The sequence below is a fragment of the Odontesthes bonariensis genome, chromosome 15 (assembly GCF_027942865.1).
Source record: "Odontesthes bonariensis isolate fOdoBon6 chromosome 15, fOdoBon6.hap1, whole genome shotgun sequence".
Lineage (NCBI taxonomy): Eukaryota > Metazoa > Chordata > Actinopteri > Atheriniformes > Atherinopsidae > Odontesthes > Odontesthes bonariensis.
In genome coordinates, this window is record NC_134520.1 from 36,749,170 (window position 1) to 36,771,331 (window position 22,162).

At 44.7% G+C, this 22,162-nt stretch overlaps 1 protein-coding gene across 12 annotated transcripts in view; it reads right to left on the bottom strand.

Moving 5' to 3' along the window:
- mast2 (microtubule associated serine/threonine kinase 2) overlaps positions 1-22,162 on the bottom strand; it is a 206,007-nt gene that overhangs the window by 11,091 nt on the left and 172,754 nt on the right. For all 12 annotated transcript variants that reach the window (XM_075486106.1, XM_075486107.1, XM_075486109.1 and 9 more), the window contains 14 exons: positions 19,243-19,318; positions 18,174-18,383; positions 12,877-12,978; positions 11,215-11,347; positions 11,047-11,114; positions 7,226-7,329; positions 6,938-7,146; positions 6,724-6,862; positions 3,053-3,351; positions 2,093-2,194; positions 1,423-1,545; positions 1,209-1,318; positions 241-395; positions 2-144 (listed from right to left, as the gene is read on the bottom strand). In XM_075486106.1, coding sequence (XP_075342221.1) covers positions 2-144; positions 241-395; positions 1,209-1,318; positions 1,423-1,545; positions 2,093-2,194; positions 3,053-3,351; positions 6,724-6,862; positions 6,938-7,146; positions 7,226-7,329; positions 11,047-11,114; positions 11,215-11,347; positions 12,877-12,978; positions 18,174-18,383; positions 19,243-19,318 — 1,973 coding nt within the window. The remainder of the gene's footprint in view (position 1; positions 145-240; positions 396-1,208; positions 1,319-1,422; positions 1,546-2,092; positions 2,195-3,052; positions 3,352-6,723; positions 6,863-6,937; positions 7,147-7,225; positions 7,330-11,046; positions 11,115-11,214; positions 11,348-12,876; positions 12,979-18,173; positions 18,384-19,242; positions 19,319-22,162) is intronic.

Sequence of the window (22,162 nt, forward strand, 5' to 3'; positions counted from 1 at the left end):
CCTTGGCCTCCTTCCTCTTCGGCAGAGATAGCAAAGCGTGGCATCTCGATGATGGCGGAGCAGCAGCGTCTCCTGACCGTCAGCGGAGGACTCGAGTCGCTCTCCGTGTGGGAAGACTCTGAAACCGACAGGCGCTTCCGGAGGCTGGAGAAAGGAAGGAAAGGAAAGCTAACAGTTCACAGGGAGAAGCATCAAAGACCTGATAAAACAGGGGGATAGAGCCTCAGTCGTGGGACTCACATCTCTGGAGATCCCACCAGCCAGGACCGATCTCTGGACTTGAGTCCGCTCAGGCTGTCCATGCGGTCTCCGCCCTCCTCGCTGAGGCTGCGTTTGGTGGGAGGAGGCGTCCTCTTCTCCTCGTGCAGAGACAGACGCTCCATGCTGCTGTAAACCTGCACAAAAACACACAAACTCCTCCATTTCTGACCCGTGACTCCATATTTAACAGCATTACTTCCCAAACAGACGCGTGAAGCTCCACGTCGCGGCTTTTAAAGATTACAAACTATATTTTGTAACAAAGGCCGTGGGTGGCAACAGGTGGTTTGATTCTTGCACTTCAGACTTGACTGTTTAAAAAATATATGTAGTTTATTTCCAACAAATAATATGAACAAAACTAAAAAATCTCTTACAATTTAGATGAAAAACGAAAGTTAACTTAATCTCATTTTACAAGCTCAAAAAGTGGTCAAAAAATCATTTAACCTAAATAATCTAAACAATTTCAAATATAAAAATTAATCACAGATTTTAATTCCAAACTAACTAAAGTATATTCTTTTTTTAAATTATTTATTTACTTCTTTTTTAATTAATTAATTAATTATTTTAATTTAATTTTCTTTCTTTTTTTTCTTTATCTATTTTCTAAAGTATATTCTTTTTTTTTAAATTATTTATTTACTTATTTTTTTAATTAATTAATTATTTTTTTAATTTAATTTTCTTTATTTCTTTTTTATTTTTATTTCTTTATTTATTTTATTATTATAATTTTTTTTCTAAAGTATATTCTAACTGCCCAAAGAAAAGTAAATTGATAGAACTTATGATTTGCAAAACATAAATGGCCACAACACTCCAACTTTATAGCTTTTCTGTATTCAGTTGATCTCATCGGCTCAGAAACAGAAGAAACGATCAGTTATATTGATCACCATCGCAGCATAAAGGACAGAAAGCGTTAAAGGATGAGGTCAGACCTTGCTGAAGCGAGGCGAGCAGGAGGAGAACTGTCGTATCTCCACGTGTTCGTCATCGTTGGTGTCGTCTTCCTCCTCTGAGTCCAGGTGGTGGTACCGATCAGAACGGGCTGACGCACAAATAAACAGAATATATCGATCGGTATATTGATCACAGTGAGAACGAATGACTTTCAGACGGCTGTCGAACATCTGCAGGAAGTCAGGAACATACTGTCGAAGTAACTGGTGTCGTCCTCGGACTCCAGCTGGGGGATGAACTCTGCTTTCTGTCTCAGCAGGCTGTTCCAGTCCAGGTCGGTGAAGAACGGGTGCTGCTTCACCTCGTAGGCGCCGCCTGCGGAGACGGAGGAAGAGGGCGGCGGAGGCTTTAATGTGGAAACTGATGCAAAAATCAAACAGTTACTGATGGAGAAACAGGTGACGATTAAAGAAAAAAATGGCTGAAATGCGAGAAGAAACTCAAACATCCTCAGAGGAGACGGTTAAAAGCGCCAGTTAGCATAAGGCTAACCTGTTAGCATAAGGCTAACCTGTTAGCAGAAGGCCAACCTGTTATCAGAAGACTAACCTGTTAGCATATGGTTAACCAGTTAGCATAAGGCTAACCTGTTAGCAGAAGGCCAACCAGTTAGCATAAGGCCAACCTGTTAGCATAAGGCTAACCTGTTAGCATAAGGCCAACCAGATAGCATAAGGCCAACCTGTTAGCAGAAGGCTAACCTTTTAGCATAAGGCCAACCAGTTAGCATAAGGCTAACCTGTTAGCATAAGGCCAACCAGTTAGCAGTTTAGAATCACTCAGTCAGTCTTGGTGTGAGTAGATGCCCTTGATGAATGCATTTCTGTAACTCTGCTTTTATCCAGAGAGGCTGTTCAGTTACCTGTTCCCAGTCTCTCCAGAGGATTCTGTCTGAGCAGCTTTGTGATGAGGTCCTGAGGCTCGTAAGGCAGAGCTTCATCCTCCTCTGGCCAGATGATCTCATCTAACACAATCACAGCACAAAGACACATCTTGCTTTACTGACACACCTTCTTGTTCGTTCCTCAGAACAAATTAACCCCAAATGACACAAAGATAAATGAAAACTGGAAAAAATGAGCCCACTTAGATAGAGTTTTTATCCAAAAAGGATAGCAGAAAAAAACACAGCGAGCGTTTAGCTAACAGCGAGAGCGTTTAGCTAACAGCGAGCGTTTAGCTAACAGCGAGAGCGTTTAGCTAACAGCGAGAGCGTTTAGCCAACAGCGAGCGTTTAGCTAACAGCGAGAGCGTTTAGCTAACAGCGCGAGGTTAGCCAACAGCGAGCGTTTAGCTAACAGCGAGCGTTTAGCTAACAGCGAGAGCGTTTAGCTAACAGCGCGAGGTTAGCTAACAGCGCGAGCGTTTAGCTAACAGTGAGCGTTTAGCCAACAGCGAGCATTTAGCTAACAGCGAGCGTTTAGCTAACAGCGAGCGTTTAGCTAACAGCGAGCCTTTAGCTAACAGCGAGAGAGCGTTTAGCTAACAGCGAGCGTTTAGCGTTTAGCTGTCCAGACTGGGACAAGTGGGCGGATCCAGTGCCCCCCCCGGCCCTGAAACAGCTGTCCCAACACTGACTGCTGGACTCTTACAGCTGGAGTGACGCTGTGTTTATTTCTTGTTGGAAATGAGATGATAAGAAAAGAAAAGACGCGCCACAGAAGTTGATAAAAGAGTATTTTAAAGAAGAAACTGGCATTTCCAACGACATTCCCAGCTGGAAAAATAAGACGTTTCCTCTGATTTCAAACTGCAGAAACCATCTGAGGCCTGATGGACTAACTAACTAACTAACTAACTAACTAAGACGTGATGGACTCACCGCTGATGACCTGGCCGAACAGCTCCTCCGTGGTGTCCCCGAAGAACGGCGCGCAGCCCACCAGGAACTGGTACAGGATGACGCCCATGGCCCACCAGTCCACCGGCTTGCCGTAGCCCTGCCGCAGGATCACCTCGGGGGCGATGTACTCCGGCGTGCCGCAGACCTGCTTATCCAGGAACTCCCGCGTGTCCTTCTCGATGTGACCTTCGTACAGGTTGGTGGTCAAACTCATCAGGCCGATCTTTGAGAGGCCGAAGTCCGTCAGCTTGATGTGTCCCAAGGACGTGATGAGCAGGCTGAGGGAGACAAAGCAGACCGTCAACATCTGGAGACAAAGCAGACCCCTGAACATCTGGAGACAAAGCAGACCCCTGAACATCTGGAGACAAAGCAGACCGTCAACATCTGGACACAAAGCAGACCCCTGAACATCTGGAGACAAAGCAGACCCCTGAACATCTGGAGACAAAGCAGACCGTAAACATCTGGACACAAAGCAGACCCCTGAACATCTGGAGACAAAGCAGACCCCTGAACATCTGGAGACAAAGCAGACCCCTGAACATCTGGAGACAAAGCAGACCGTCAACATCTGGAGACAAAGCAGACCCCTGAACATCTGGAGACAAAGCAGACGCCTGAACATCTGGAGACAAAGCAGACCCCTGAACATCTGGAGACAAAGCAGACCCCTGAACATCTGGAGACAAAGCAGACACCTGAACATCTGGAGACAAAGCAGACCCCTGAACATCTGGAGACAAAGCAGACCGTCAACATCTGGAGACAAAGCAGACCCCTGAACATCTGGAGACAAAGCAGACCCCTGAACATCTGGAGACAAAGCAGACCGTCAACATCTGGAGACAAAGCAGACCCCTGAACATCTGGAGACAAAGCAGACCCCTGAACATCTGGAGACAAAGCAGACCGTCAACATCTGGACACAAAGCAGACCCCTGAACATCTGGAGACAAAGCAGACCCCTGAACATCTGGAGACAAAGCAGACCCCTGAACATCTGGAGACAAAGCAGACCGTAAACATCTGGACACAAAGCAGACCCCTGAACATCTGGAGACAAAGCAGACCCCCGAACATCTGGAGACAAAGCAGACCCCTGAACATCTGGAAACAAAGCAGACCCCTGAACATCTGGAGACAAAGCAGACCCCTGAACATCTGGAGACAAAGCAGACCGTCAACATCTGGAGACAAAGCAGACCCCTGAACATCTGGAGACAAAGCAGACCGTCAACATCTGGAGACAAAGCAGACCCCTGAACATCTGGAGACAAAGCAGACCCCTGAACATCTGGAGACAAAGCAGACCCCTGAACATCTGGAGACAAAGCAGACCGTCAACATCTGGAGACAAAGCAGACCCCTGAACATCTGGAGACAAAGCAGACCCCTGAACATCTGGAGACAAAGCAGACCGTCAACATCTGGAGACAAAGCAGACCCCTAAACATCTGGAGACAAAGCAGACCCCTGAACATCTGGAGACAAAGCAGACCCCTGAACATCTGGAGACAAAGCAGACGCCTGAACATCTGGAGACAAAGCAGCCCCCTGAACATCTGGAGACAAAGCAGCCCCCTGAACATCTGGAGACAAAGCAGACGCCTGAACATCTGGAGACAAAGCAGACCGTCAACATCTGGAGACAAAGCAGACCCCTGAACATCTGGAGACAAAGCAGCCCCCTGAACATCTGGAGACAAAGCAGCCCCCTGAACATCTGGAGACAAAGCAGCCCCCTGAACATCTGGAGACAAAGCAGACGCCTGAACATCTGGAGACAAAGCAGACCCCTGAACATCTGGAGACAAAGCAGACCGTCAACATCTGGAGACAAAGCAGACCCCTGAACATCTGGAGACAAAGCAGACCGTCAACATCTGGAGACAAAGCAGACCGTCAACATCTGGAGACAAAGCAGCCCGTCAACATCTGGAGACAAAGCAGACCCCTGAACATCTGGAGACAAAGCAGACCCCTGAACATCTGGAGACAAAGCAGACCGTCAACATCTGGAGACAAAGCAGACCCCTGAACATCTGGAGACAAAGCAGACCGTCAACATCTGGAGGAGCAGCAGAGATGACCACGCTTAAACAGATGTTTAAAGATGCTGGAACAGATGTTGGAACAGATGTTTGAACAGATGTTGGAACAGATTCCTCAGCACATCGCCCGGCTACTCGCCGTTGCCTCTGCGCTCTATAATGTGGCTCATCAACGTCTTTGTGTGGTCTTTGCTGGACTGTCCCATCGCTCCTCCATCTACCCGTGGGAGGACTCCTCCAGTATTCGGTCGCTGAGCTTCTCAGGCTCCGCTCACACTGGTCCGGATCTCCACCGGCATCACTGCACCGCCGCCCGTCTGCCTCGCCGGAGGTACCTCCACCGTGGATCTAGGCGGGGCTTCCACTTTGGCGGCTCCAAAGGGATTACCTCCTTTTGGTCCTCCGCTCGCCAGGCACCGAGAAACACCGACCGGACTGTTAATCACAGCGCGTTGGGTCGGCCAACGCTCCTCTCAGCCATGACACCACCGGCGTTAACTTCGGTCTCCTGAACATTCGCTCCCTCACGGGCAAAGGACGTCTCATCCAGGATATCCTTACGGATCGTAAGTTTGACTTTCTCTGTTTAAATGAGACTTGGCAAGTTCCTGGTGACTTTTCCCAGCTCAATGACTCTACTCCTCTGGGGTTTGTTTACTCTTGTAAACCTCGTGGATCGGTCTCACGAGTCTTTACCGCGAGAAGTGGAAGGTCCTCCCGGTGGCTGTGCCACCTCTCTGCTCACTGGAATGCCTTGCCTACCCCCATTATCGCTGCCACAGTCTGCCGTCCCCCTAAGCCTCACTAAGACTTCTTAAATGAATTCTCTGCCCTCCTCACTCACCTCTCCACTCTCTCACCTTATATAATTCTGCTGGGGGATTTCAACATACATTTGGACAATACTGCTCTTCCCCTCACCATAGACTTTTCTTCATCACTTGATAGTTTTGGCCTCAAACAGTTCTCTGACTTCCCCACACACATAAAAGGTCACACCCTGGACTTAATTTGCTGCTCTGGTCTCACCCCCTCCACCTGTCCTGCTGATGAACTCCATATTACGGACCACTTCCTCCTCTCATTTAATGTCACTCTCCGCCTCACCATTTCCAAACCACGCCGTGTCATCTCTTTCCGGACATTAAGCTGGACTCCCTCTCCTCCCATATCGCCACCCTGACTCTGGATTCTTCTTCCACCCCTGATGCTCTTGCCACCCAATACAACAATGATCTCACTAACATTCTCAACTCACTTGCTCCTGTCAAATCCCGTTCTGTTTTCTTTACTCGGTCTGCTCCCTGGTTCACTCCTGATCTTCGCTCCATGAAATCCAAAAATCGACAGCTTGAACGACTCTACAGGAAATCTGGTCTCTCCATCCATAAAGACATTTACAGAGCTCAGCTCTCTCTTTACAAGGACTCCATCTCTCATGCTGAAACACGATATTACTCCGGACTTATCTGCTCTGATGCAGGCAACACCAAGACTCTTTTTTTTTCAGATGTTTGAACAGATGTTTGAACAGATGTGTAAACAGAAGCAGAGATGACCACGCTGCTGCCCCGCGGGGGTCGGTGTGCGCCTTACTTGTCAGGTTTGAGGTCTCGGTGCACGATGCCGTAGTTGTGCAGATACTCCAGGGCCAGAACGGTCTCGGCGAAGTACATCCGGGCCATGTCGACCGGCAGGGCGCCGATGTTCTTCAGCAGCGTGGCGCAGTCTCCACCTGCACGCCACAGGCACAGCATCAGAGAAACCAGCACCGCCACCACCCACGCCACCTCTGAGGCGCGTCTCTTACCCTCCACGTACTCCATCACCATGCAGAGGTGCCTCCGGGTCTCGAAGGAGCAGAACATGGACACCACGAACGGGTTCTCGGCGAAGGTGAGGATGTCCCGCTCCACGAAGGCCTGCTGGATCTGGTTCCTCAGGATCAGGTTCTGCTTGTTGATCTTCTTCATGGCGAATCGCTGCCGGGTTTCCTTGTGCCGCACCAGGTACACGGCCCTGAAGAAGAGAGGAGGGGTTTACAGATGTGGGCGTGGTCAGCTTCTGTTGGAGGCGGAGCTAAAGGAGGCCGCCGTACCCGTAGGCTCCGTTACTGATGAGCTTTATGTTCTCAAAGTCTTCCTCTCGGGGGGCTTTGGTCTTAGCCTGCGGGGGCGCTGCCGGAGCGGCGGGGCCTCGGCTCTGAAACAGCAGAAGAAGAAAGATTACGTCAGCGTCTGTTTGAACAGATGCTGGAACAGATGTTTAAACAGATGTTTGAACAGATGTTTGAACAGATGTTTGAACAGATGTCTGAACAGATGTCTGAACAGATGTTTGAACAGATGTTTGAACAGATGTTTGAACAGATGTCTGAACAGATGTTTGAACAGATGTTTGAACAGATGTTTGAACAGATGCTGGAACAGATGTTTAAACAGATGTTTGAACAGATGTTTGAACAGATGTCTGAACAGATGTCTGAACAGATGTTTGAACAGATGTCTGAACAGATGTTTGAACAGATGTTTGAACAGATGTCTGAACAGATGTTTAAACAGATGTTTGAACAGATGTCTGAACAGATGTTTGAACAGATGCTGGAACATATGTTTAAACAGATGTTTGAACAGATGTTTGAACAGATGTCTGAACAGATGTCTGAACAGATGTTTGAACAGATGTCTGAACAGATGTCTGAACAGATGTTTGAACAGATGTCTGAACAGATGTTTGAACAGATGTTTGAACAGATGTCTGAACAGATGTTTAAACAGATGTTTGAACAGATGTTTGAACAGATGTCTGAACAGATGTTTGAACAGATGTCTGAACAGATGTTTGAACAGATGTCTGAACAGATGTTTGAACAGATGTTTGAGCAGATGTTTGAACAGATGTCTGAACAAATGTCTGAACAAATGTCTGAACAGATGTTTGAACAGATGTTTGAGCAGATGTTTGAACAGATGTTTGAACAGATGTCTGAACAGATGTTTAAACAGATGTTTGAACAGATGTCTGAACAGATGTTTGAACAGATGTCTGAACAGATGTTTAAACAGATGTGTAAACAGATGTTTGAACAGATGTCTGAACAGATGTTTGAACAGATGTCTGAACAGATGTTTGAACAGATGTTTGAACAGATGTTTGAACAGATGTTTGAACAGATGTCTGAACAAATGTCTGAACAGATGTTTGAACAGATGTCTGAACAGATGTCTGAACAGATGTTTGAACAGATGTTTGAACAGATGTCTGAACAGATGTCTGAACAGATGTTTGAACAGATGTTTGAACAGATGTTTGAACAGATGTTTGAGCAGATGTTTGAACAGATGTCTGAGCAGATGTTTGAACAGATGTTTGAACAGATGTCTGAACAGATGTCTGAACAGATGTTTGAACAGATGTTTGAACAGATGTCTGAACAGATGTCTGAACAGATGTTTAAACAGATGTCTGAACAGATGTTTAAACAGATGTTTGAACAGATGTCTGAACAGATGTTTGAACAGATGTCTGAACAGATGTTTAAACAGATGTTTGAACAGATGTCTGAACAAATGTTTGAACAGATGCTGGAACATATGTTTAAACAGATGTTTGAACAGATGTTTGAACAGATGTCTGAACAGATGTTTGAACAGATGTCTGAACAGATGTTTGAACAGATGTCTGAACAGATGTTTGAACAGATGTCTGAACAGATGTTTGAACAGATGCTGGAACAGATGTTTGAGCAGATGTTTGAACAGATGTTTGAACAGATGTCTGAACAGATGTCTGAACAGATGTTTGAACAGATGTTTGAACAGATGTTTAAACAGATGTCTGAACAGATGTCTGAACAAATGTCTGAACAGATGTCTGAACAGATGTTTGAACAGATGTTTGAACAGATGTCTGAACAGATGTCTGAACAGATGTTTAAACAGATGTCTGAACAGATGTTTAAACAGATGTTTGAACAGATGTCTGAACAGATGTTTGAACAGATGTCTGAACAGATGTTTAAACAGATGTTTGAACAGATGTCTGAACAAATGTTTGAACAGATGCTGGAACATATGTTTAAACAGATGTTTGAACAGATGTTTGAACAGATGTCTGAACAGATGTTTGAACAGATGTCTGAACAGATGTTTGAACAGATGTCTGAACAGATGTTTGAACAGATGTCTGAACAGATGTTTGAACAGATGCTGGAACAGATGTTTGAGCAGATGTTTGAACAGATGTTTGAACAGATGTCTGAACAGATGTTTGAACAGATGTTTGAACAGATGTTTAAACAGATGTCTGAACAGATGTCTGAACAGATGTTTAAACAGATGTTTGAACAGATGTCTGAACAGATGTTTAAACAGATGTCTGAACAGATGTTTGAACAGATGTCTGAACAGATGTTTGAACATATGTCTGAACAGATGTTTGAACAGATGTTTGAACAGATGTTTGAACAGATGTTTAAACAGATGTCTAAACAGATGTTTGAACAGATGTTTAAATAGATGTCTGAACAGATGTTTGAACAGATGTTTGAACAGATGTCTAAACAGATGTCTAAACAGATGTTTGAACAGATGTTTGAACAGATGTCTAAACAGATGTTTGAACAGATGTTTAAATAGATGTCTGAACAGATGTTTGAACAGATGTCTGAACAGATGTTTAAATAGATGTCTGAACAGATGTCTGAACAGATGTTTGAACAGATGTTTAAACAGATGTTTGAACAGATGTTTGAACAGATGTTTGAACAGATGCTGGAACATATGTTTAAACAGATGTTTGAGCAGATGTTTGAACAGATGTTTGAACAGATGTCTGAACAGATGTTTGAACAGATGTTTGAACAGATGTTTAAATAGATGTCTGAACAGATGTCTGAACAGATGTTTGAACAGATGTCTGAACAGATGTTTGAACAGATGTCTGAACAGATGTCTGAACAGATGTTTGAACAGATATTTGAACAGATGTTTGAACAGATGTCTGAACAGATGTCTGAACAGATGTTTGAACAGATGTCTGAACAGATGTCTGAACAGATGTCTGAACAGATGTTTGAACAGATGTTTGAACAGATGTCTGAACAGATGTTTAAACAGATGTGTAAACAGATGTTTGAACAGATGTCTGAACAGATGTTTGAACAGATGTCTGAACAGATGTTTAAACAGATGTTTGAGCAGATGTTTGAACAGATGTTTGAACAGATGTCTGAACAGATGTTTGAACAGATGTCTGAACAGATGTTTGAACAGATGTCTGAACAGATGTTTGAACAGATGTTTGAGCAGATGTTTGAACAGATGTTTGAACAGATGTCTGAACAAATGTCTGAACAGATGTTTGAACAGATGTCTGAACAGATGTCTGAACAGATGTTTGAACAGATGTTTGAACAGATGTCTGAACAGATGTCTGAACAGATGTTTAAACAGATGTCTGAACAGATGTTTAAACAGATGTTTGAACAGATGTCTGAACAGATGTTTGAACAGATGTCTGAACAGATGTTTAAACAGATGTTTGAACAGATGTCTGAACAAATGTTTGAACAGATGCTGGAACATATGTTTAAACAGATGTTTGAACAGATGTTTGAACAGATGTCTGAACAGATGTTTGAACAGATGTCTGAACAGATGTTTGAACAGATGTCTGAACAGATGTTTGAACAGATGTCTGAACAGATGTTTGAACAGATGCTGGAACAGATGTTTGAGCAGATGTTTGAACAGATGTTTGAACAGATGTCTGAACAGATGTCTGAACAGATGTTTGAACAGATGTTTGAACAGATGTTTAAACAGATGTCTGAACAAATGTCTGAACAGATGTTTGAACAGATCTCTGAACAGATGTTTGAACAGATGTCTGAACAGATGTTGGAACATGTGTACTCACATCTACTGAATCGTCGGTCTCCGGGGTCTCGGGGTTTCCGCTGTCATAGCTGCTCAGCTGGGTCATTTCTGTCGGAGACATGTGATCACTGACCAAACCGAACCAAACAACAACAACAACAACACTGGTTAAAAAGTACCAAACATCTGCAAACATCTGGTGATTTACCCTCCAGGGGGTCCCTGGTGAGGCCGAGCTGGCTGATGATGTATCGGGGGATGTCGGATTTGATGCCCTGGCCTTCCTTTGCATGTCCTTCAGCTGCTTCCAGCAGGTGGTAAAACTCCTCGGGATCGAACTCCTGCAGAGGAGGAAGAGGAGGAAGAGGAGGAGGAGGAGGAGGAGGAGGAGGAGGAGGAGGAAGAGGAGGAAGAGGAAGAGGAGGAGGAAGAGGAGAACGGTTAAATCACAGAGTTCAGAGCCTCATTTCTTTATGTTTTATATAAAAACAGGGAACACATGATGCATCTCTGCGTTATCTTTGGATTCTGGAGTTTTTTTTCGGGACTGTAAATGTGTAAAACACTTCCTGTCACATCTTCTCCTTCATGTGATTCGTCAAAACCAGTCATGTGAGCACTGGGACAGCTTCTCCTCACCCTCCACTGCCCCTCCCATTACCCCTCAGTGTCACTCTCCTGGGCTCGAATCCTTTCACACGGAGGAGCAGGAGGCTGTGAACACGTGTGGAGTCGAGCCGTGTTTCAGCTCTGAGAAACTCTGCTGCTGCCTCAGTAGGATGTTTGGGATCATTATCTTGTTGCAGGATGAAGCTTTGGATGCATTTACTGGAGCTGGAAGAGATCAGATGTTTCTATCCAGCTCAGAATTCATCAGCAGCTCCATCAGCAGCTCCATCAGCAGCTCCATCAGCAGCTCCATCAGCAGCTCCATCAACAGCTCCATCAGCTGTCCGGTCTGTCCAGAACACCTTTTTCCAGAACTCTGCAGCTCCTTTAAGGCCTTTCTGGCAAACTGGAAGGCCATCCTGTTTCTGTGGCTAACTAGTGGTTAGCACATAGCAGCGTAGCCTCTGTGTTTCTGTGGCTAACTAGTGGTTAGCACGTAGCAGCGTAGCCTCTGTGTTTCTGTGGCTAACTAGTGGTTAGCACGTAGCAGCGTAGCCTCTGTGTTTCTGTGGCTAACTAGTGGTTAGCACGTAGCAGCGTAGCCTCTGTGTTTCTGTTCATGAAGTCTTCTGTGGCTATCTAGTTGTTAGCACGTAGCAGCGTAGCCTCTGTGTTTCTGTTCATGAAGTCTTCTGTGGCTATCTAGTGGTTAGCACGTAGCAGCGTAGCCTCTGTGTTTCTGTTCATGAAGTCTTCTGTGGCTATCTAGTTGTTAGCATGTAGTAGCGTAGCCTCTGTGTTTCTGTGGCTAACTAGTGGTTAGCACGTAGCAGCGTAGCCTCTGTGTTTCTGTTCATGAAGTCTTCTGTGGCTATCTAGCGGTTAGCATGTAGTAGCGTAGCCTCTGTGTTTCTGTTCATGAAGTCTTCTGTGGCTAACTAGCGGTTAGCATGTAGTAGCGTAGCCTCTGTGTTTCTGTTCATGAAGTCTTCTGTGGCTAACTAGCGGTTAGCATGTAGTAGCGTAGCCTCTGTGTTTCTGTGGCTAACTAGCGGTTAGCACTCAGAGAGATAGATACAGTTTTTATTGATCACATGAGGGAGATCAGAGAGCTGAAATAAACTTTGTGATGGCGCTCGGCTCTGATTGGACGCATCGAAGAAAGAAAGAAACAAAAACCTGGAGAATGTGTCTGACCTGAGGTGGGAGGAGCTAAAACAGCTGAAACAGCTAAAACAGCTCCAGGTTCCCTTTCTCTTACCAAACACTCCAGGAGTCGGGCCGGCCGGGCGATGATGATCATCAGCTTCTTGACCAGCTGCGTGACGAAGGTCACTTCCACGCTCTCCGAGCGCTCGTGAGCCTGAACACAGAAAACAGGAAACAGGAAATGATTTACACCTTCTCAGGTCTGTCCTTCACAAACAGGTCTGAGGACGAAACGTCCCCCAGAGACTCCCGGAGGCTGAAGCAGGCGCCACCGTGCAGCCTGTCAGGCGGAGACGGGACAATTTACCCTGGAAATACGGAGGCCGGGGCAATTATAAAGCCCCCACATGCTGCCTCTCAGGGGGGCTGCGTGTGCTCCCACGTGTCCTCGTGCACGTTTGTGCTCTCGTGCACGTTTGTGTCCGGCTGCATGACAGAGAGGAGGTGGGGTTCATTAACAAAGTTTTACTGCTGTTTGCCCGACAGACGCAGGGGCCCCGGGGGCCCCGCCACCCCCGCCCCTGAATTATTCATAACTGTAATGAAACCTGGAGGGGAGGAGTGTGCACGTACTGTACGTGCACTCTGAACATCCATCAGAGAGGCCGTGTGTGAGGCGAGGAACGGACGCAGCAGTAATTAACCCGACGGTGTTAAACACCACAAGACTTTTACTTTTATTATTATTAATTTATGATAAATATAAAGAATAAAAACACTGAAGTGAAGCTGTTCCTCATCCTAACCAGGAGCACGAGCACGACTAACCGACAGAAAACACACCAAAGGTCCAGTTAATGCTTTAAAAGCAATAAAATAATAAACTAAATAAATAATATAAAAATAATAAATAAAAATAATATCAGGTTAAAGCTTTAACGTCACAGAAATTAAGATTTTAATTAAAAATGTTTCTTTTTTTATCTTTTACACAGAATAAAAACACAATCTGCTTTAAATAAACGTTAAATTATTTGTGCGATTATTATTTATTTTTTTTAAATGATTTTATTGCCTTCTTGTGATTTTATGTAGCTCTAAAGCACTTTGAATTACGAATTGTGCTCTATAAATAAAATTGCCTTGCCTAAATCTCATTCAGTGAGTCTGATAAACTCTGATAAAAGTCTATAAAGTCTGATAAAATACAACAAGTCTGTCAGAGGGAAAAACATCTGGAACAGTTTATCACAGAATCTCTTATAAAACAGAAAGAAAGTATAAAAAATGATAATAATCTAAAAATAAAAGGATGGAAACACAAAGTTGGACATAAATAAAGTCACATTTCTACTTTAACTAAAGTTTTTAAAGAATTGAAATCACTGAGCTCAGTTCTCCAGCTGTTGGGCGCTCAGCGGCGCCACCTGCTGCTCAGCTCCGGCTTTTATAAAGCCACCCGAATGACTCCGGTGTTAATCATCATTAAGCTTAGAGTTAAACGCCATCTGAGAAGCAGCAGCCGCCGCATCACACGGCCAGATGTCACACAAACACTCGTTAAAAACAACCAGAGGAACCAACAACATCTGTGCTGGCAGCGCAGCCTCGTTTGTAACCGATCACATGACCGCTTCGTCTAGTTTCGATTCATCTGAACACGATGAGGAAGAAGAAGAAGAAGAAGAAGAAGAAGAAGAAGAAGAAGAAGAAGAAGAAGAAGGAGAAGAAGGAGAAGAAGAAGAAGGAGAAGAAGGAGAAGAAGGAGAAGAAGGAGAAGAAGGAGAAGAAGAAGAAGAAGAAGAAGAGCTCAGAAAGCTTCTGACTGGTTAAGATAAAGGATCCCAGGTTCCAAAGTTCTGAAGTTTCCACCTGAGCTCACTGGCAGCCAATTAAAGCCAGATGTGCACAGCTGTGTCCGACCTAACGGGGTCTCCCCACGGGGCGGCAGGGAGGAAGGCCTGGATGCAGGTTGCCGTAGCAACCGGCCGGCAGGTCACCGAAGAACCGTGACACGGATGGATGAGGGAGGGGCGGCGAGGAGCGAGGTGAAGGTGGAGGAGAGATAGAAGACGAGTCGGCCTCCTGCGAGCTCTGTAATGGGGTCAGGACCCGAGGAAGAGGGGACGGAGAGATGGAGGAATGGAGGACGACAAAGGAGAGAAACATGCTGGGAGAGGAAGAGTTTAAAGATAAAATGATCCTGATCAGCAGTGCTGCAGCTTCCTGAAGCTCTCAGAGTTTCTCTTTGGACATTTTCTGCTTCTTCCCTCATCTTCAGTCCAGTTTTTCTCTGTTCAGCCACCTAACTCTGAGCTGTGAAGCATTCAGGCAGGAAAAAGGCTCCTAACTCAAGGGATGAACCAGTGTTGGGTCCACACAGAACAGACAAATCTCCCATTTTTTAGTAAGATCATTAAAAAAGCGGTTTTTCAACAGCTTAATTACTTTTTAAAAACAAAATAACTGCTATGACAGCTTCCAGTCAGGTTTCAAACAGCACCACAGCACTGAGACCGCTCTGACCAAAGTGTTTAACCACACATGTCTGAATACAGACGCTGGAAAAATGTCAGTCTGAGTTTTACTGGATCTCAGTGCTGCATTTGATACAGTTCACCACAATATAAACGACTGGAGAACTGGGCGGGTCTTTCTGGAACTGTACTAAACTGGTTCAAAACATACTTAGAGAACAGGAAGTACTTTGTGTCAACAGGTAACTTTACATCTGAGCACACAAGAGTCACATGTGGAGTTCCCCAGGGTTCCATCCTGGGACCTCTTCTGTTTAACATCTACATGCTCCCACTGGCACAGACTATAAAAAACAACAGAATAAACTACCATAGCTATGCAGATGACACGCAGATATATATTACTATGTCACCAGGAGACCGAGGCCCTGTACAGGCTCTTGGTAAATGCATTGAAGAGATTAATGACTGGACGTGCCACAACTTTCTCCAGCTAAACAAACACAAAACTGAGGTAATCGTCTTTGGAGCCAAAGAGAAACGATGACAGGTCACCACAGAACTTAAATCTGTACACCTAGAAACTACAAACAGGGTGCTTGCTCTTTTTCCAAATTAAAATTCCAGACTTTTTTAAAACTGATACTTTTTTTGCCCCAAGACCTTAACTTTATGTACTTGTAACTTGTGTGCCTACTGCCTGCTAATTTTTTAGAAATGTTAATTTTTATAGGCTAGTATTCAATGAACAAATGCATTATTCAGTAAATTACGCTTTTACTGATGAAAACGTTTCAAAACATGAAAATCACAAGTACATGAATTTCACATCAAACAAGTGTCACAAAAACTATCTATAAAAAAAATGGATGGATGGATGAATGTCTGTAGAATTCAGTCTCTGCACTCACATCTCATCCCATTAGGCTGACACAGTACGTGACCAGTTAGTAAAATTATAGTTTTATAGCCTACCTTCCTATTTCTCATTTCACAATGCCTTTCAGCATACTGTAAAATTCTACCATACATTTATTTTCCATACTTTATTAAGACTTTCACACAAAATCCAAGACTTTTCAAGGTCTGGAAAACAGTGCTTCAAAATTCCAGATTTATTAAGACTTTCAAGACTTGCGCAAGCACCCTGTACCAACCAGGCCAGAATCTGGGTGTAGTGATGGACTTATGTTCATGTTGGAGCATGTTTCAGTGGATCAGCTGCTTCCTGTTTCCATGGAGATAAATGAAGCTGATCAGGACTGAACCCCAGCAGCAGCCTCTGAACTTTTACTTCCCGAAGCGTCACACAGAGAGCAGTCGGAGTTAAAGCTGCTGCGACGGTCTGATCAGAAGATGATCCATCGATTGATTTATTGATCACTGAACTCTGGAACCTGCTGACCAAACCTGAGCGGGTCGAGCGGCCCCAGAGTCTGACTGATCAGGAGAAACTCACAGAGCTGGACTCAGCTGGAAGGCGTTCCTCCTCTTCCTCCTCCCAGCGGGGTGCCAGCAGCTTCCACTCGCTCCTCTCCTCTTCCTCTTCCAGCCTCCTCTGCCATGAGATGCGATACATTTCTCCCTGCACACCTTCTGTCCACCTGCTCACATCGTCCGCTCGGCGCCGGGCGCCAAAACAAACAAACAAACAAAAGCCCGCCGCTCCCTGAGCGGTGATGTCATCGTGCAGCTGCGGCGTCTGCTCGGCGTGCGCTGGGACGCCGCTCCAGATGTGCTCGAGTTCCTCACGCTCTCCAGAAGCATTCGAACAGGCTTCCCCCTCCCCCCCTCCTCCTACTCCTGCCTGAGCCCGGCAGCCAATCACAGGCAGAGGAATCCCCTGGAAGCCCCGCCCCTCCCCGAACCCTCCGCCCGCCCTCCCGCTCGTCTGGGAGACTCATCCGTCAGCCGCGGTGAGCGCTGAGGTGTGAAATTAAAATCAGGAGGACGTGTGTGTGTGCGGCGCTGATGGAGAGGCGAGCGGCGTGCGGCGCGTCCCGGGGGAACGGAAGGTCGCAGCGAGGCCGGGGGGAGTCATCACGCCGGCCCGGGGGGGGTCATCACGCCGGCCCGGGGGGAGTCATCACGCCGGCCCGGGGGGGGTCATCACGCCGGCCCGGGGGGGGGGTCATCACGCCGGCCCGCGGCGCCGCAGCACTGAGCTAATAGAGACGTCAGCGCCGCCGACATGTAAACACACAAAGAGTCCGGAGAGCCGCCGCGCTCCCGCCGATGACCTCACAGGACTCACCGCGATGAGCCGAGGAAGCGTCACGCCGTCAGCTGAGCGGAACCGACGTCTGCATCAGAAATATTTCACTTTTTTATTCGTTCAGCTCGTTGGAACTGAGGTTCCCACCTGATGACCTCACTCACACGTTGGTCAGCACCGCTCACTGATCTATATTACATATAATAATAATATATATTATTTATTATTATTACAGGGCGTTATTCACTGAGACTGGTCCAGTTTTTCTTGTGTTTACTTTGAAAGGAACTGATCAAAATCTCCTTTAAAATCAGGCGGAATGAGCAGAAAACTGGCAGCAGGAAGATAAACACGTCAGCTGGGAAGAACTCAACTGGGAACGCTGGGAAGAACCGGAAAGAACTGGGAAAAACTGGCCTTAATGTGTTAAAAGATTCAGTTTTTAAAGCTGAATTTCTTCTTTTTTGGTTTTTATTTAAACAATTCAGCCAGAATCTTTCAGCCTGTTTTCCGTTTCTTAACTTTCTTTTAAACGTAAACATTTACTCTTCGCCTGCCCCCCCTCGTCTTCATCAGAACGTTTTTTAAACGCGTCTCGGAGCCGCTCGGAGCCGCTCGGAGCCGCTCGGAGCCGCTCGGAGCCGCTCGGAGCCGCTCGGAGCCGCTCGGAGCCGCTCGGAGCCGCTCGGAGCCGCCGCCGGTCTGTGTGGGACTCACGTCTTGCAGCAGCTTCTCCAGGTTCTCCTGCAGCTCGTAGAAGTAGCGCGAGGTGATGAGGTCCTCCCGGCTTTTCTCCAGGCAGTCCCTGGACAGCTCGATCAGCTGGTGGTGGATGAAGCTCAGCGTCCCGTCGGCCAGCGGGCAAACCTTATCCGGGTCGGAGGAGGCGAGCAGCTCGGCCAGACGCTCCTCCATCTGAGCCGTCGCCTGAGGGCGGAGTCGCAGATAAAGTCATTCATCAGAGAATAAACCCCAAAATTACATGATTAATAATTTAAAAGGCTATTACACTTCATTCAGCGGCAGATAAAATCACGTCTTCTTCATATTAAACACGTTCAGTTCAATTTAAATAAAGAAAGAACAAATTGTATATTTTATCAATTCCTTTCAGTCGGACATAAAAGGATAAAAATGGAACTTTAGAAGCATTTTACTCGTATTTAGAACCAAACGTAGAACCTGCTGCAGCAACAGTTTTATTGAAAATAACCTATAAAAAGCAGAAAAAGCAGAAATGCTTCAGTTAATGGATAATTATCGGCCCATCTTTTATTGGGCGAGTAAATGACTCAATCCTGCGCAGCTTCATCTGAAGTTCAGCTTAAAAACGACATTTTAAAATGCAACAAAAAGCTAAATCTGACTGGGAACAGCTTTCACTGAGTGCTGATGCTTCAGATTCTGCTTCTGCTTCTAAATATAATGAAGCTGGTCGGTAAAAATAATTTATTTGGACTCATATCCGTTAAAAAAAAGGTTCAAACTAATTAATAAATTACAGATTTAAGTTTTCGCTAAACTTTTTTCATGATTTTAATGTGTTATAATAACGAAACACAAGAATAAACGTAGAAATAAATAAATTAATCAATTAATTAAATGATAAATGAAATGATTTGCGGTATTAACACAAAGTTTAAAGAATAAAGCTGAAAATTAAAGCAGAAATATTCATTTAATTTACATTTGAGTGAATTGTACTGAGTGTTGATGCTTCAGATTCTGGTTCTAAACATAATAAAGGTTTTTATTTCCTGGCTCAGACCATGGAAGCGGTACTAACCTTGGGGAACCTCTCCTTGTACACGTGGTTCATCATCATGATCTCGTGGTCGAAGGAGACGGGCGAGCGCCCGGGGCTGAAACAGACCAAACAGACAGATGAGTGTTTTATAAACCATTCAATCCCAGAAAAAAACACTTTTTTGCTTTTATTTTCACTCAGTGAAGCGTTGAGCATCTAAAACCTTTCAGGAACCCGAGAGGACCCGAGGAACGGAAGCTTAAACACCACTAAGGGCGCCATCAGGGCGCCATCAGGGCGCCATCAGGGCGCCTTTAGACCGGTACAGTCGGGTAAATATGTGCCGAGTTGATGGGAGTTTGAAGGAATATTTTCATAATTATCAGAAGGATGAATCAACGTCTTTAGCTGCTTGTTTTCTGCCACAGATTGAGATGGGTGCTATCTCCAGTTTGGCCACCAGGTGGCAGTAGATGCTACAGCCATTCCTTTATGTCAGTTTTCTGTGTTCTAAATCTCAGATTATAGACTATAATTGTGGCTTTTTGTTCTTTCTGAGCTTTGCAGTCAGGACTTCTGACATCTTAAAGTTAACCGATGACCTTCCTTCATTAAACTTCCAAATGAAAAATAGCGCTGGGCGAGTTAACTCGTCATTATCGTGTTAACTAGTTAATTATTTAACGCCGATAGATATTTTATTGCGCATAAACGCAGGTTTTATTATTTATTTTATTGTTGTAAAAGTCTGTCGCTCACAGGCTTTTATTTTGTAAAAGTCTGTTGCTCACAGGCTTTTATTGTTGTAAAAGTCTGTCGCTCACAGGCTTTTATTTTGTAAAAGTCTGTTGCTCACAGGCTTTTATTTTGTAAAAGTCTGTTGCTCACAGCCTTTTATTGTTGTAAAAGTCTGTTGCTCACAGGCTTTTATTCTGTAAAAGTCTGCTGCTCACAGGCTTTTATTTTGTAAAAGTCTGTTGCTCACAGGCTTTTATTTTGTAAAAGTCTGTTGCTCACAGGCTTTTATTTTGTAAAAGTCTGTTGCTCACAGGCTTTTATTGTTGTAAAAGTCTGTTGCTCACAGGCTTTTATTTTGTAAAAGTCTGCTGCTCACAGGCTTTTATTTTGTAAAAGTCTGCTGCTCACAGGCTTTTATTCTGTAAAAGTCTGCTGCTCACAGGCTTTTATTTTGTAAAAGTCTGCTGCTCACAGGCTTTTATTTTGTAAAAGTCTGCTGCTCACATGCTTTTATTTTGTAAAAGTCTGCTGCTCACATGCTTTTATTTTGTAAAAGTCTGTTGCTCACAGGCTTTTATTTTGTAAAAGTCTGCTGCTCACAGGCTTTTATTTTGTAAAAGTCTGCTGCTCACAGGCTTTTATTTTGTAAAAGTCTGCTGCTCACATGCTTTTATTTTGTAAAAGTCTGCTGCTCACATGCTTTTATTTTGTAAAAGTCTGTTGCTCACAGGCTTTTATTTTGTAAAAGTCTGCTGCTCACAGGCTTTTATTTTGTAAAAGTCTGCTGCTCACAGGCTTTTATTTTGTAAAAGTCTGCTGCTCACAGGCTTTTATTTTGTAAAAGTCTGCTGCTCACAGGCTTTTATTTTGTAAAAGTCTGCTGCTCACAGGCTTTTATTTTGTAAAAGTCTGCTGCTCACATGCTTTTATTGTTGTAAAAGTCTGTTGCTCACAGGCTTTTATTTTGTAAAAGTCTGCTGCTCACAGGCTTTTATTTTGTAAAAGTCTGCTGCTCACAGGCTTTTATTCTGCGTACAAATGAGCGTGTTTCTGCTGGAAGAGGCCGAACTCTCAGAGGGATTTCAGACTGACAGACTGACGTCTCTTTCCGTCCTGAATATAAATCAGCCGGCTTTCGCCCCCCCGAAGCCGACCTTTCTCTGCTGGAACACAGCGCGGTGGCGGCGGCGATGCCCTTGACCTTTTCCGTGTCTCACTTCCAGGAGAATGTGAGCTGATGACAGGTGACAGGCGGCAGGAAAACTCATTCCCAGCTATTCCTGGGCTTTGTTATCTGGCTGCTTTATTCCTCCATCAGTTTGTGACGGTCAACATTCGGCCGCAATCTGCAGCGTGAAATGATCCAGTTTCATTCCGTCTGTTTGGAAAATAAAACCATGATTACAACACCGTGTGTGTCATCACATCAGTGTCGTTTCTTCTGGTTTTAGGCAGCAAACACGGATCAGTTTGGGCTGAGGATGAGTCATCGGCAGCCGGTCCGATGAGGTCATGCTTTAAGTCATCCGTCAGCGGCGCTCAGACCAATTACCGGCTTAATTGGACTGAGATCAGACGGGCTGAACGCCATGACAGCAGCTGACAGCAACACACACACATTCAGGTTGATTAATCACACCCCACAAGATCCACTGTGGGGAAATTACTGGGTTTGGACTGTCAGGATCCGGTGTTTTTAGAGGAAAAAGCTTGTTTTTAAAGCACTCTGTAAAGGAATAAAGGAAAAATAAGGTGTTTTTAGAGGGTAAAGTTTGTTTTTAAAGCACTCTGTGAAGGAATAAAGGGAAAATAGGGTGTTTTTAGAGGGTAAAGTTTGTTTTTAAAGCACTCTGTAAAGGAATAAAGGAAAAATAAGGTGTTTTTAGAGGGTAAAGTTTGTTTTTAAAGCACTCTGTAAAGGAATAAAGGAAAAATAAGGTGTTTTTAGAGGGTAAAGTTTGTTTTTAAAGCACTCTGTAAAGGAATAAAAGAAAAATAGGGTGTTTTTAGAGGGTAAAGTTTGTTTTTAAAGCACTCTGTGAAGGAATAAAGGGAAAATAGGGTGTTTTTAGAGGGTAAAGTTTGTTTTTAAAGCACTCTGTAAAGGAATAAAGGGAAAATAGGGTGTTTTTAGAGGGTAAACTTTGTTTTTAAAGCACTCTGTGAAGGAATAAAGGGAAAATAAGGTGTTTTTAGAGGGTAAAGTTTGTTTTTAAAGCAC